The sequence below is a fragment of the Brassica napus genome, chromosome A9 (assembly GCF_020379485.1).
Source record: "Brassica napus cultivar Da-Ae chromosome A9, Da-Ae, whole genome shotgun sequence".
Classification (NCBI taxonomy): domain Eukaryota; kingdom Viridiplantae; phylum Streptophyta; class Magnoliopsida; order Brassicales; family Brassicaceae; genus Brassica; species Brassica napus.
The window spans coordinates 17780316-17794265 of NC_063442.1; the positions used below are offsets into that span (position 1 = coordinate 17780316).

Below are 13950 nucleotides of genomic sequence, written 5' to 3' on the forward strand. Positions count from 1 at the left end.
TAGAGAGCAATTTGATATGTTCTTCTTGTAGACAGATTTTTGTAAATCTTCCATTAATAAAAGTCTATCTTTGCTATGTGAAGATATCCTATTGGTGAATCTTTGTGTTCTTTTTGATTATTGTATTTATCCATCTGTGTGTTTGGCATATCTTCTTCTTGCATCTGTCAAAACATGTAAGTATAAAATTAAATACAAAAATTGTACGACCAAATTTTTCTAGCAAGTGGGCTATCATAACAGAAACTAATGGTTTGGATTCATGGTATCACTAGGTTGAAAAAAATCTTCAAAATCATTGGAAACCCATGGAAGAAGAATGAAATTGAAAATGAGAAAAATTATCTCCCTAGGGACATTCTATTTCTCATACTATCTTGCCTTTCTATGAAAGACAACATTCGTGCTTCTGCTGTTTGTAAGACATGGCATGATATAGCCGAATACCAAGGGAACATATATCTAGTAGATTCGGTCTCTAGTAGAGAGCAGATGAGACTAATCATGTTTAGACTTAACCGGTTGAGGTTGAGTGACATTATGTGATGGTTTGTCCAGCTTTATCAGTAATGAATCAAGCATTATGACATATGAGCTCCCAAGAGATATGAGTGACATTGTGTATGTGTGGGATTCTCATATAAACCCGGATCGTCCGGTCAAATACTCGTTAAATAGAAAGAGTTTTTGTAAGAGACATGACGGCTATTGAGTTGAATCTTCAAACACCAACGAGATGCTGCATTATGCTGCCTGGATCGAGCCGCCACAGAACAGCGGTATCTATGACTTCCCCATTATAGATCCCAAATTAACTCATCTATATTTCAGTATTTTAAGATTAATTTTTCGGAAAAAAAAACTTTATACCTTGTTAGTTATGATCATTAAATCCTATAAAAATATTCAAGAAACAAGTCCACAGCAGCATCAAATTCGAACTATATCATGAAATTATATATGAAGCTAAGTACACGAGTAACATAACAAACATTTACCAGATATTCACATAATGAAATATCACTCTCTACATTCAGATATAGAATCAGACTTAGGCGGATTCAGCCCTTAGTTCTTCTCATATATTTCACATTGTAGACAACAGCAACAATCTTTGTTGTGTCAATTACAAGGAGTATAGAAGAAGGACCTAAGAGATGTGAACTTTTTTGAGCCAACCTAATCTATTCCACAGTTTCGAAAACTTCTCTGTATCAATCTGACGGAATTCAACCTTGAATCTTAGGCTCCAGGCGTTGTCAGGCAATCTTACGAGGCTCTTGCATCCCACAAATCTTACTTCTTCAAGAGCAGTCAGATATGAAATGGAGGAGGGTAGCTCTCTAATGGCCGTCCTGCTCAAATCCAAAGACTTTAAGCATTTCATCTTTCTAGAGAAGTCTGGAAAATACTCAAGGCTTGAGCAGCCTGACAGATTCAGCGTTTCGAGATGCTTTAACTTGCATATGCTCATTGGAAGAATCACGAGGCGTCTGCTGTTTTCCAGGTCAAGTTTTTCAAGAAGTATCAAGTTCTTGATCGATGATGGTATTTCTCGTATCATAGTCCCACCCAAGTACAGTTCTTTCACATTTGGTGAGATCTCCGGAAAATTCTCTAGCTTCGAGCAGCCAGAAAGATTCAAAACCTCAAGAGACTCTAAATCACTTGTAGATGGTACACTCTCCAGATTCGAGCAGTCCTTCAGATTCAGAGAAACAAGCTTTTTAAGATAACAGATAGAGTGGCTAATGCTCACCAAACTCTTGCAACCTTCAAGATCAAGAAGCTCGAGGTTTTGCGCACTTGTAAGTCTTGGAAGCTTTGTTAACTGGTAGGAGTAGCTCAGTCTCATCTTTTTAAGGTTTTCCAGACTCTGTAAAAGAGAGAAACAAATATCAGCAACAACTTCATGGTTTCTCATATTTGATTGACATAGTAGTCAAGTAGTAGTAATCTTGAACATTACCTTTTTGCCTTTCCAAAGTTTCTTCACACAACTACTTGGCATGTTAAGCTCTATGAGGTTCTTCGGATCAAAACATTGCGGCAATGAGCTTATAGGATAGTGTTCCCAGTGCAGAAGCCTTAGCTTGGTCGGCAAGTATTCAAGACCTTGAGGTAAAGACATTCCATGGTTCTCTATCAACTCGGAGAAATAAAACTTTAACAGTCTAAGATTACACATTTTGTCGAATACATTGGGACTTGCATCGAATTTCAGCTGCGACATGTCCAGGAAAAGCCCTTCAATATCTGACGTGCCCTGAAAGCAAAAACAAAAACAAGAAAAGTCAGAATAAACCTAAGTGCAGAACGTTAAAAAAGACAAAATATTGTCTTGGTTACTTACAGTGTTGTCTAGGAATACGTCTCTAATATCTTCAGAATTCCACAACCTGCTGCAGTCTCCTGGCCTGTCAATAGATTCTTGGCGAACAATTTCTCGGCCTGTTGCCTGGAGGAACCAGAGCATGTCCACCGTATTGTGTGATATGGTTAACAGTGATTTGTCAACAAGGTTTTTAAACCCAATATGTGCAGAGAAACCACATCCATCAAGCAACATTGCAACGTCGTCTTTATCCATCTTTCTAAAGAAACATGCAATGTCTAAAAATATACACTTTTCGTTTTCATCAAGCCCACAACAGCTTCTTTCGAATATACCTGGAATGTAAATGGCTGAAGATTTTTGAATTTCTTTGGATAAACTTTTCCATTCTCTGCTGGATCTGCTTAAGAACTGAAGAACCTGAGGATTTCCATTTGAGAATTTGACCAACTCAAGTGACAATGTCTTGTAAAGCTCGGGTGACAGACCACTCTGAAATATTCCGGGGTTCAGAAGATGTAGAGAGTTAGGAAATTCTAATGGCTTGACCTCATAGACATGATCGGTTTTGCATAGTACAAAAACATGTCTGTTCCTAGACGTTATGATTATTCTGCTTCTTGGACCAAAATAGCTAAGCATCTCTGCGAAGGTTTCAACATCCCTGAAATCATTCACATCGTCGAGAACTACGAGGGCACTTTTACGCTGAAGCCTGCTCCTCAAGAAACTCATTTTAATGTTTGAAGTACGTATGACATCTGGTTCTACCTCTAAAAGTTTAGACAATAGTTCCTCCCTCACAGCATCGTACCCTTTTAGCTCGACTTCTTTGTTGAGATCCTTGAGGAAGACACAAGTCTCATATTGGACAGAGATTCTATGGAAAATTTCTTCAGCAATGGCTGTTTTTCCTATACCAACCGCACCCCATATACCTATGCGGCGAACATTTTGAGACTCAATGCATAGCAGTGACAAGATCTCCTTTATCTGCGTATCCATCCCAATAATATTCTTCTTATAGTTGGAACGTAGCACCTCCAAAGCATCATTGACAATCTCGTCTATAAAGTCAGACTCGGACCTGCGATGTATGAAGTATATAGAGTATACGAGTCAATAATCTTCAAGACAAAGATGAGGATGAAATATCAAAGTTATAGTTTCTTTTTTTTTTACAAATATCAAAGTTATACAACCTGACTGATTATCCATCCATATAGACTGGACGGAAAACAGTAAAACTAAAAGTTTATGGATACGGACATGGTACTATATATATATAATGTCTACAAATTTAAAATATAGAAAGTCACAATATAAAACTCAACATAAAATAGAGCAAAGAACATATATATATAACCACAACCATAAAATTAAAAAAAAAAAAAACAGGGCAAAGAACATATAACCACAATCATAAAGTATAAAAATAGAGCAAAAACATATAATCACAAGATCAGTGATCATAAGCCAGTGAAAAGCCATTAGATGGTGCACTAAATACTTTAGTGAGGAAACGTTAAACAATAACAGGCATCACGTACTTATCTGTCAATATGTAGCCATGCATCTGAGTTATTTCCTCCAAAGCAGCCTGCCACCTTTTTGCCTCGTCTTGGTGAGAAGGTCTCCCATAATTGCTGTTACTGATCAAATCAGATGGTGAAATTCCATAAAAAATCGGGTAAACCACTCGAGGCTTTTTACGTTGTTGTTCAACAATGTTTACCAGGTTGGAAGGGACGTATGTGCTGCTTAAGAATATTATCAAAACCCTACATTCTGGAACTGTGTCTACTTCATCGATGTCTTCTCGGACAGAAACCCCTCTCCGGCAGAGGGCAGCACGAAGATGGGTGATGAAATCACCGTTGCTTATGCAACCTCTCACGTATCTGATTACGACATCATATTCCCTAATGGCGGATGTGCTTAGTTCAGTGTCTTGTAGATTCTTTGAGGACCCTTTTTCAATTTCAACGTATGAGTTAAGAGGCACAGAGACAGAGTTAGGAATCCCGGTGAGTCGCTGGACGACCTTAACAAAAGCATCATTGGTGATGTCACCTCTCCTGTAGATGACTATGACTTCATAATCAGTAGAGGCGGATGATGCAGAAAATTGTAGTTGGGAAACAGAGTTGTTAACCCCGGTGAGTCGGTGGACGACGCTCCTGAAATCACTCAAGGTGGTGTGTACGACCTTGGGCGAGACAACCACCGGCTCTCGCTGAGTTAACGTGGGAGGTTTCTTGATCATGTGGGAGTCTTTGTGAATGCTGAGAGGTGAAGGACGATGACCACGGATCTGAAGCTGGCGTCTCTGCTTCTGCTGTTGATTGCCGCCGCCCGGTGAAGATGATTCTTTAACTCCGTGTTTGGTCATGTCGTGTACCTTAGAATCAGAATAAGCTGCATAATCAAAATTGATTTACCAAATGCGGGTGAAAATAAAGTGATAAACTAGGGTTTATCGTTAACAGAAAAGGGGGTTTAAGAGAGAGAGATAAGATAAGAAGATAAGGTTTGTTGTATTGATCATTTGATATCCCCAAATGTTTGACAATACGAATATTAAATACAACTCTCATAAGATAATAAAACGACATCGTAACTCATTACTCTTTTATTAGACTCAGCCAAAACTTTCCTTCACAGCTAGAGTCTCCTCTTCACTTCATACTTCTCATCTAGCCACTTCTAACTCCTCTAACGGTCCTCTGCTTCCTTTGCACATAAGCCAAAGGCACAGCTAGCTTATCAATACCCCCCCCCCCCCCCCCCCCCCCCCCCCCCCCCGCAGAAGACCCAGCTTGTCCTCAAGCTGAAACTGAGGAAACTGATCCGCTAACCCCATAACCGGTTCCCACGTGCATTCAAATTCTGGTAACCCAACCCAACGCACGAGCACTTCTGGTTGACCGTTCTCTACTGATCTCCTGATGTCCAAAATCTCTTTCGGCTCTGTGTTCCACTCCAACGAAGAAGACAGGATCAAAGGAATTTCTTGAACTCGAACTTTCGGTTCGACAGCTCCTTTTAACTGAGACACATGGAAGACGGGATGAATCAAACTGTGTGACGGTAACCTCAGCTTGTAAGCCACTTTCCCGACACGCTTCTCCACCTGATACGGCCCAAAATATCGCGGAGCTAGTTTCTCTGCTCTGCGCGACGCTACCGACAACTGTCTGTAAGGACGCAACTTAAGAAACACCCAATCCCCTTGCTCGAACTCAATGTCTCTTCTCTTTTTGTTCGCTGCTGCTTGCATTCGAGCTTGAGCAGTCGCCAAGTTCTCTCGTAACTCATGCAACAATGCATCCCTGTCTTGGATCATGTCCTCTACCTCTGCATTTTCTGTCGGAATATCCCCAAACCGCAGCAACTTTGGAGGATCACGACCGTACAAGGTTTTGAACGGAGTCGACTTGGTGGCGGAATGGTAAGAAGTGTTGTACCAATACTCAGCCCACGGTAACCACTGCGACCACGACGACGGCTTCCTTCCCGCAAAACATCTCAAATATGCTTCTAAACACCTGTTAACCACTTCCGTCTGACCATCGGACTGGGGATGATATGCCGTGCTCTTGTGAAGTGCTGTCCCCTGCGTTTTGAACAGCTCTTCCCAAAATCTTCTCAGAAAAATCTTGTCTCTATCTGATACCATCGTTTCTGGGAAGCCGTGAAGTTTGATCACTTCCTTAACAAACGCTGCTGCTACCACCTTCGCCGTGAAAGGATGTTTCAGCGGGATGAAGTGAGCATATTTCGACAGCCTGTCTACTACAACCATGATCACATCTACTCCTTTGGACACTGGCAGCCCCTCCACGAAATCCAAACTGATATCCGACCAAACTTGAGTGGGAATAGGTAGAGGAGACAGCAAACCCGCGGGTGAGAGTGTAGAATATTTGTTTTTCTGACACACCTCGCAAGCTTTGATGAACTCAGTCACATCACTACGCATTCCCTTCCAATACACTTCTCTAGCCATCCTCTTAAAGGTTTTTAAAACTCCTTCGTGACCTCCCATAACGCTATCATGAAACTGCTTCAACAAGGACGGAATGAAAGGCGATTTCGCAGGGATCACCAGTCTACCTTCATGAAACAAGTGCCCCTCCTTCACATAGTAACCCTCTGGAGCTTCATTACCATCTCGTAAAGCCCTTATGATCAACTGCAAGCGCTCATCTCTTTCTACTTGAAAAGCTAACTCATCGAGATCAATTGTCAAGGGTGCAGTTAACTGAAACTCCTGGAACTCGTCGTTCTCCTTAACTTCCACCTGCTGTCTAGATAAGGCATCTGCCACACGATTATCTTTTCCCGGCCTGTACTCGATCGTGTAGTTAAGCCCCAACAGCTTGGAAGCCCACTTTTGCTGTTCCACCGATACCGCCCTTTGCTCCAACAAATAACGGAGGCTCTTCTGATCAGTACGTATAGTGAACTGATTTCCTGTGAGGTAATGTCGCCATTTAGTAACAGCATACACAATGGCGAGAAGTTCCCTCTCATAGACAGACTTTACTCTTCCTGCACTCGAGAACGCCTTACTGATAAATGCTACCGGGCGGCCCTCTGAGTTAGCACTGCTCCAATACCTATTCCGGACGCATCCGTTTCGACCACAAACGATTTTGAGAAGTCAGGTAGCCTTAGTACTGGTAGTGTAGTCATCGCCTTCTTAAGCCCACTGAAAGCCTTCGTCGCCTCATCAGACCATTTAAACGCTTCTTTCTTCAACAAGTCTGTGAGTGGTCGAGCAATCTTGCCGTAGCTAGCCACAAACCTCCTATAGTAGCCCGTCAGCCCCAAAAACCCTCGCAGCGCAGTCACATTCTTAGGCTGCGGCCACTCCTACATTGCTCGAATCTTCTCAGGGCCTGCTGCGACTCCTCTGGACGATATCACGTGACCCAGATACGACACACTAGACTGTCCAAACGCGCACTTTTTCTCATTAGCATAGAACTGATGCTGTTGCAGAACCTTGAGCACTGTCTTAAGATGTTCCCGATGCTCTGCTTCATTCTTGCTATACACCAAGATATCATCGAAGAAGACCAACACAGACTTCCTTAAATACGGCTTGAAGATCTCATTCATGACAGACTGAAACGTCGCAGGGGCGTTGGTGAGCCCGAAGGGCATCACCAGGAACTCATAATGCCCTTCGTGAGTCTTGAAAGCCGTCTTGCCAACATCCTCCTGAGGCTCCTGCCAACTCATCCAGCAGCTGAGGCTCCTGCCAACTCATCCAACACTGAGGCTCCTGCCAACTCATCCAGCAGCTCTTCGATAACTGGAATGGGGTATCGATCTTGTATAGTGCTTTTATTCACAGCTCTGTAGTCAACGCAGAAACGGAACCCGCCATCTTTTTTCTTCACCAGCAACACCGGGCTAGAAAACGGGCTGATACTTGGTCTTATGATTCCCGCTTGCAACATTTCTCTTACCAGTTTCTCAATCTCATCCTTCTGAATATGGGAGTATCGATAAGGCCTGATGTTAATGGGTGAAGTACCCGCTTGCAACGTAATGGCGTGTTCCCTATTGCGCTTCGGGGGTAGACCTTGAGGCATCTGGAACACTGACTCAAACTCTCGCAACAACTTCTTGACCTCCTTACTCGGACTCTGAGTTTTATTCTCCCCTGGACTAGCTTCAACAAGGACGGAATGAAAGGCGATTTATCGTTAACAGAAAAGGGGGTTTAAGAGAGAGAGAGAGAGATAAGATAAGAAGATAAGGTTTGTTGTATTGATCATTTGATATCCCCAAATGTTTGACAATACGAATATTAAATACAACTCTCATAAGATAATAAAACGACATCGTAACTCATTACTCTTTTATTAGACTCAGCCAAAACCTTCCTTCACAGCTAGAGTCTCCTCTTCACTTCATACTTCTCATCTAGCCACTTCTAACTCCTCTAACGGTCCTCTGCTTCCTTTGCACATAAGCCAAAGGCACAGCTAGCTTATCATACAGTTAACTATGAATTTACTCACACTCTCCTCCTGGACGATCTCTGCACACGAACGCTCTACTTATGGCCTCCACAACTCCTCCTTGTTGTGTAACTTTAGCACCTAATCGGAATCTTGAATTTTCTGTGAAAGTGACGTCGCCGCTGACTACTCCGATCCCGTCTTCAAGCGTCACGGTCAGGTCTCCGGCGAGCAATGGTGGTTTCCCTTCCCGTGGTCGGAGAATATTCCTGTTAAACTCCTCGGTGGTGAAGCTTTCCTCGGGGATATCAGCGTTCAGCACTACGATCTCGAGCCGCAAGTCGGAGGTGACTCGAGCGTTTGTGGCGGCATCGAGGAGCTCGATTGCTATTGGAGAACCGTCCTCTGCCTTGATCCTGGAAAACGTAAATATCATCGGTGGTGGCGAGTTTACAAAACGCAGCTTCCATGCCCGTGGCTGCAGCATCTCTTCACCTGTAGAAGAAGGGGCGTTCTCGTCAGCGGTATATCGTCGCTGTCTCATTATATGGACCTTTTTCTCAAATCTTCGAGGCAGATTTGTTGACCTCTTCTTGTCCCCGTGCGTTGTCAATAATTTTTTTTTTTTTGGGAGGTTGAATGAAGGGAAACTGCTCCAAGAATAAAATTTACCCCCAATAATGGTTTTCTCACCCAACGATTTTTGAGATTGACTAGATGTTAAATTTGACTTTTCTGCATAGGTCTGCTAGTTCAGGCAAATCCCCAGAAAGCAAATTTGACTTTTCTGCATCGGTCTGTTATGCTAGTTCACGCAAATCCCCAAAAGTTATTTCTAACTACAAAATTTGGAGATTTGGTTTTTATTATGTTGGGGGTTGGTTTGGAACACTCAAATTCAAATCGGCTCATTAGAAAATAGTTTTCTCACTGAAAATGTCAAATTTGACGATTCTGCCGGGGGCATCTTTTTATTTTTACCACGCTTGGAGAAAAATACTCAAATTCAAATCAACCTATTAAACAAATATTTATTCGATAAAACAAATATAAATAGTTAGGTAGTAGGTGTTGGACCAAAAAGTAGCTAAAGATAAAATAGGCCGAAAAGCTAGTGATAACCACTTACACTCTCTCTCTAAATTTTTCATCTTTTCACTAGAAATTTTTTTTATAATAATCATCGTTCGGTGGCCGATGGCCTTTGCCGCCGGTTACCACTTTTTCTCTTTTGTTTTGTGATGTATATATTTCGCTTGACGAATCCTTCTCTTCGCGGTAGCGAACCCTTCCCTTCGCGGTGGCAATCTTTTGTCGTGATGTTTCAATCAGACCGGAATAAAGCTTCATGGCTGATTTTTTGTTCTCCGATGAAGATTGAGTTGTAATATATAGAATCCTTCCTTCGCAGCTAATTATGATCCCGTTTGGCTTAAAAAGGGTCTTCTCCTTTCTCTCGGTTTGCACTTGCTCTTTTTTTAAAGGAATCAATCTCTGCTTAATTAGATTGAAGCCTTAAAGTTGGCTCTAAAGCGGAGTCTCCTTGATAGATAGGAAGCAGTGATGTTGGATTCACCTTGGATGATACTAGTGTGGATTTAGATGAATCGGCATCTTTAAGATGGTCCGGTAGAGATCCTATATTAGGTCATCTGAGTCTCTCCCAGATCTATTTTCCGATGATAGATGGAGGTTCCTGCTTAAGCGGCGGTTAGGTGAAGGATGGAGATGAAGGAGTTCATAACTGTGCTCGGCCGCGACGCTTTACCGGCAGAGCTGTTTCAGAAAGCCTCTCACTCCAGCGGCGGCGCGTCTTTGATACGTGTCATCTCAGATCGAGGTGTTGTTTCATGCATATCGAGATGAAGACGCGTGGCAGGACTTTTCTTCGTAGAAGACGCGTGGATTTGAGTGAGACAGAACGACTCAAGAGGATCCGATGGGCTAAAAATGGGTCGGACTGTTTTGTGTTTTAATGCTTTGAGTCTGTACTTTTATAATTGAGCTTTATGAACTTCTCATGTAATATGTCCTTTGGGTTCTCTAATAAAAAGAGAATGTTGACAAAAAAAAAGATAAAATAGGCCGAAAGCCCAAGCCCATTAGCATTCAACTTCAACCGGGCTCGCATAAAAAGTGAGGTCCATCAGTCCGACCTTAAAGAGAAAGCCGTAGGGCTGGGATTTCGGGTATTCGGGTCGGTTATGGGTAAGAACTGTTCGGTTCCAGATAAATCGGTGATTTAGAAAATGTATCCAATGAATACTTGGTCGATTTACGGTTCGGATTCAAATTGGTTCTGACCGGTTCGGGTATACAAATATTAACCCGAAATTATATATATATATATATATATATATATATATATATATATATATATATATATATATATTTTTTAATTTTTTAATTTCTATTTAATTTTTTTAAAATAAAAAAATGAACACAAATCAAATATATATATATATATATATATATATATATATATAGTCTGAACGTTATTACAAAGAAATTAAAGTGGTCTAGTGGTAAAAATAGTTGTCCCTTTACCTTTCTAACCACAGATATTCATGAACTTTATCCATCGGTTAAATATGCTCTATCCGAGACCGATCCGAACCGGTTCATTTCGGGTCTGATCCGGTTCGGTATTCGGCTTCGGTTAAAAAGTCACAGGTCTAGAGGGCCCCAGTCAAAGTAAACCCATAAAAAAGGGGAGACGGAGTCAGTAGGAACGAGGATGCGACCCCGCAGATCTAGAGATCGTTGAGAGATATCCGGAGAGGTTGCACCTATAAGAAGAGAAGATATCGATATGGAGGTACACACGTGAAACCCTAGAGAGACCTAACCACACACATGTCGTTGAGAGAGATCCGGAGAGGTCGCACCTATAAGAAGAGAAGATATCGAGATAGAGGTACACTCGTGAAACCCTAGAGAGACCTAACCACAAACATCAACCTCGACCTTAAAGCTCTAAGTAGTTTATTTCGTAGTCGATCTCAGTTGTATCTCGATCTCATTCCCTTTATTGTATTCAACCATACTTAATCAATAAAAATAAACTTTCGTCAACCGAAATCTCTGATTATATCGTTGTGTTCAGAGGATGTTGTTGCCCACATCCTTTTTCTTTCCTAGTTTTTACCTTCAAACAATACCAAATAATTAATGTGGGTTTTAAAATCCACAGTGGGTACAATTACTTGTTACATATCCTGTATTACAGTATTTGACTTCTACTTAATTTGTAAAATTGAGTATTTAGTTTAATTAAGTCGAGCATCAACTACTATATTTAAATTGTTTACAAAAATAAAATAAGTATCAAATATTAAAAGAAAATAATTATTTGACATTGTTAACTTATTTCCTTAATTTATACTCATTTTTACTAACGAAAAAATAAATTTCTCTAAATTACTGAAATATCTTGTTTATATTTCTATTTGTATAGAGTGAATTAAACATAAAACAATATTTATAGAAACATTTTGGAGTTTTTATTTTTAGGAAAAGCAATAAAATATTATCATGAATAGTAAAATTATTTAATTTGGAATTACAACAAATTATCAACTTACAAATAATTATTAAATCAGGTGCAAGAAGTTTATAGATAAAAATTAATAAGACAAGTCAAGTAACTTGTAAGCTCTAAATTTTTAGCAAGTAAATGGAACTGTAAGTATTTATTTTTAGTAAATCAAATATCAGTTTAAAATTTTACTATTCATACAAGTTAAATCTAAAAATTTACTACTTAAGTCAAGTCGATTACTAAATATAGTAGAAATTATATAAATTAATATCGATAAATTAATTAAAAATAAATTAATTAATTCAATTAGTTTCGATCAATTTAAAATACAACACAAGTCGATAAAAATAAGATAATTTTTTTGAAATTTTTTGGTAAATATATAATAATCCTATTAAAGTTATAAATTGATAATTATGTATATATATATATATATATATATATATATATATACAATACATTGTATTTTTTTCCTACAATAGAATATTTATATATAATTTTTTGGAGACACAAAATAAGTTTGCTGATTTTTTAACTAGAATTGCTTGATATTTCTATAAAGATATTTGTTTTGGTGAAATTACCAAAAATATCACATTCATAGTACCACTTTTCATGTTTACACTCATCAATTTTAATGAAGGGTAAAAGACATTTATAATCATAGGGATAACTAAAACTTAGGGTTTAGAGTTGAAGGGCGGGATAGAGTTTTTGGAATGAAATTTAGGATTCTAATAAATATATAAATAAATATATTAAAAATTAAAAAATAGTTTCAAAAATAATTTTTGATTTTAAAAAAAAAATTGGAAAAAAATAAAGAAAATAAAAAAAAATTATAAAAAGTTGAAATTTAAAAAGTATAATTCAAAAATATAAAAAAATATTTATTTTATTTATTTAAATAATTATTTATTATATATTAGAGAACAAGTGTATAAAAATCTTTTATCAGTTAATAATTCATTGAGAATGATATGAAAAGTACAAACGAAAATAGGAAAGGCAGGTGCCATACAAGAGGAACAACAAAAAACGCTCAACCTTAAAAAGATCTACGAGCAATTTGAAGTGGCTTCTCTTAAGATTCTCTGATGCAGCCAAGCAGGTCCTCCTAGCGCCAAATATGAGTTGAAACGACCGTCACGAAGAACACTCCGAGCAATCTCTCTTGCTATCTGATTAGAGTCAAAAGACTCTGTTTCAAAAGCCACCGAACAAAACAGAGAACATAGAACCTCTATCTCTTGAAGAAAAATACGGAAACGAGGCCATTCATTTGATCTCCTAACTGCTTCAATAATTTCTGTAAAATCTGATCCAATCACCACATCCGTGTATCCCAAATCCTTCCTGCTACGAAGCGCCCAAGCCAGACAACGAAGTTCAGCCGTAAACCTATTCGAAGAAAAGGTGATGGCATCTCTAGCATGGTGCAGGACATTGCCTTGAGGATCCCTGATAATAAATGCTATTCCACTGTGTATCCTCGCGTTTCTCCAGTTCGAGTGAATGTTACACTTAACATATCCTGGTAGTGGCGGTTCCCATCTCTTTTTTCTTCCATTCAAACCATGCTCCATAACAGTGTTGGATCAATTAAACCAATTGGGTTTAATTAAAATATGTGAATAACAAATGATTGGGCTTGTGTGCCTAATAGCCCACTTATGTGTGGTTAATGAAATGAAACTTACAAAGTCCCACATCGGGGAGGAAGAGAAGAGTCGAGTTGTATATATATGCACTCACACATACCATGTGTTAAACGGCTCAGAGGAAGAGAGAGCTCCCCACGCGCGCGCCGCCGCCGCCGCCGCCCGGCCGGTTCGGCGTGGGCTTGGGTGGAGGGCCTTTGGCCCGATAAGAACTATTTTTTTTGGACCAAGTTAAGCTCAACGCTTTGCCATTTAATTCCCGAAAAAACGACATGCATTTTATTTTAAACAACACGTAGTTCGTTTAAAAACAACACGCTGTCTCTCTTCTTGACGATAAGTATAAACGAGAAAAGATCTTGCGGAGGAAGTTTCGTGCGGCATCAGTTACGGAAAGTGGCTCGTCTTCTCTTCTTTATAAACTCGTCTCCTCCT

The 13950-nt window shown here is 39.6% G+C and overlaps 2 protein-coding genes across 2 annotated transcripts; both read right to left on the minus strand.

The window, feature by feature from the left end:
- Nucleotides 1-389: 389 nt before the first annotated feature.
- On the minus strand, nucleotides 390-10592 carry LOC106367027 (probable WRKY transcription factor 19). Its single transcript, XM_048740808.1, has 5 exons — nucleotides 8374-10592; nucleotides 3886-4753; nucleotides 2354-3422; nucleotides 1970-2266; nucleotides 390-1876 (listed from the first exon to the last, which is right to left on the minus strand). Exons 1-5 carry the CDS (start codon nucleotides 8855-8857, stop codon nucleotides 1151-1153), a joined length of 3444 nt encoding a protein of 1147 aa, XP_048596765.1. The 5' UTR covers nucleotides 8858-10592; the 3' UTR covers nucleotides 390-1150.
- Nucleotides 10593-12912: 2320 nt separating this feature from the next.
- Nucleotides 12913-13440, minus strand: LOC106363089. Its single transcript, XM_013802892.2, has one exon. It carries the CDS (start codon nucleotides 13438-13440, stop codon nucleotides 12913-12915), a length of 528 nt encoding a protein of 175 aa, XP_013658346.2.
- Nucleotides 13441-13950: the final 510 nt, after the last annotated feature.

Coding starts and splice junctions, on each gene's coding strand:
- LOC106363089 (XM_013802892.2), bottom strand. CDS start 13,440: ATGGAGCATGGTTTGAATGGAAGAAAAAAGAGATGGGAACCGCCACTA.
- LOC106367027 (XM_048740808.1), bottom strand. CDS start 8,857: ATGAGACAGCGACGATATACCGCTGACGAGAACGCCCCTTCTTCTACA. Junction 3,423..3,885: donor GGCTACATATTGACAGATAA/GTACGTGATGCC, acceptor CATACATCGCAG/GTCCGAGTCTGACTTTATAG. Junction 1,877..1,969: donor AACTTTGGAAAGGCAAAAAG/GTAATGTTCAAG, acceptor TCTCTTTTACAG/AGTCTGGAAAACCTTAAAAA.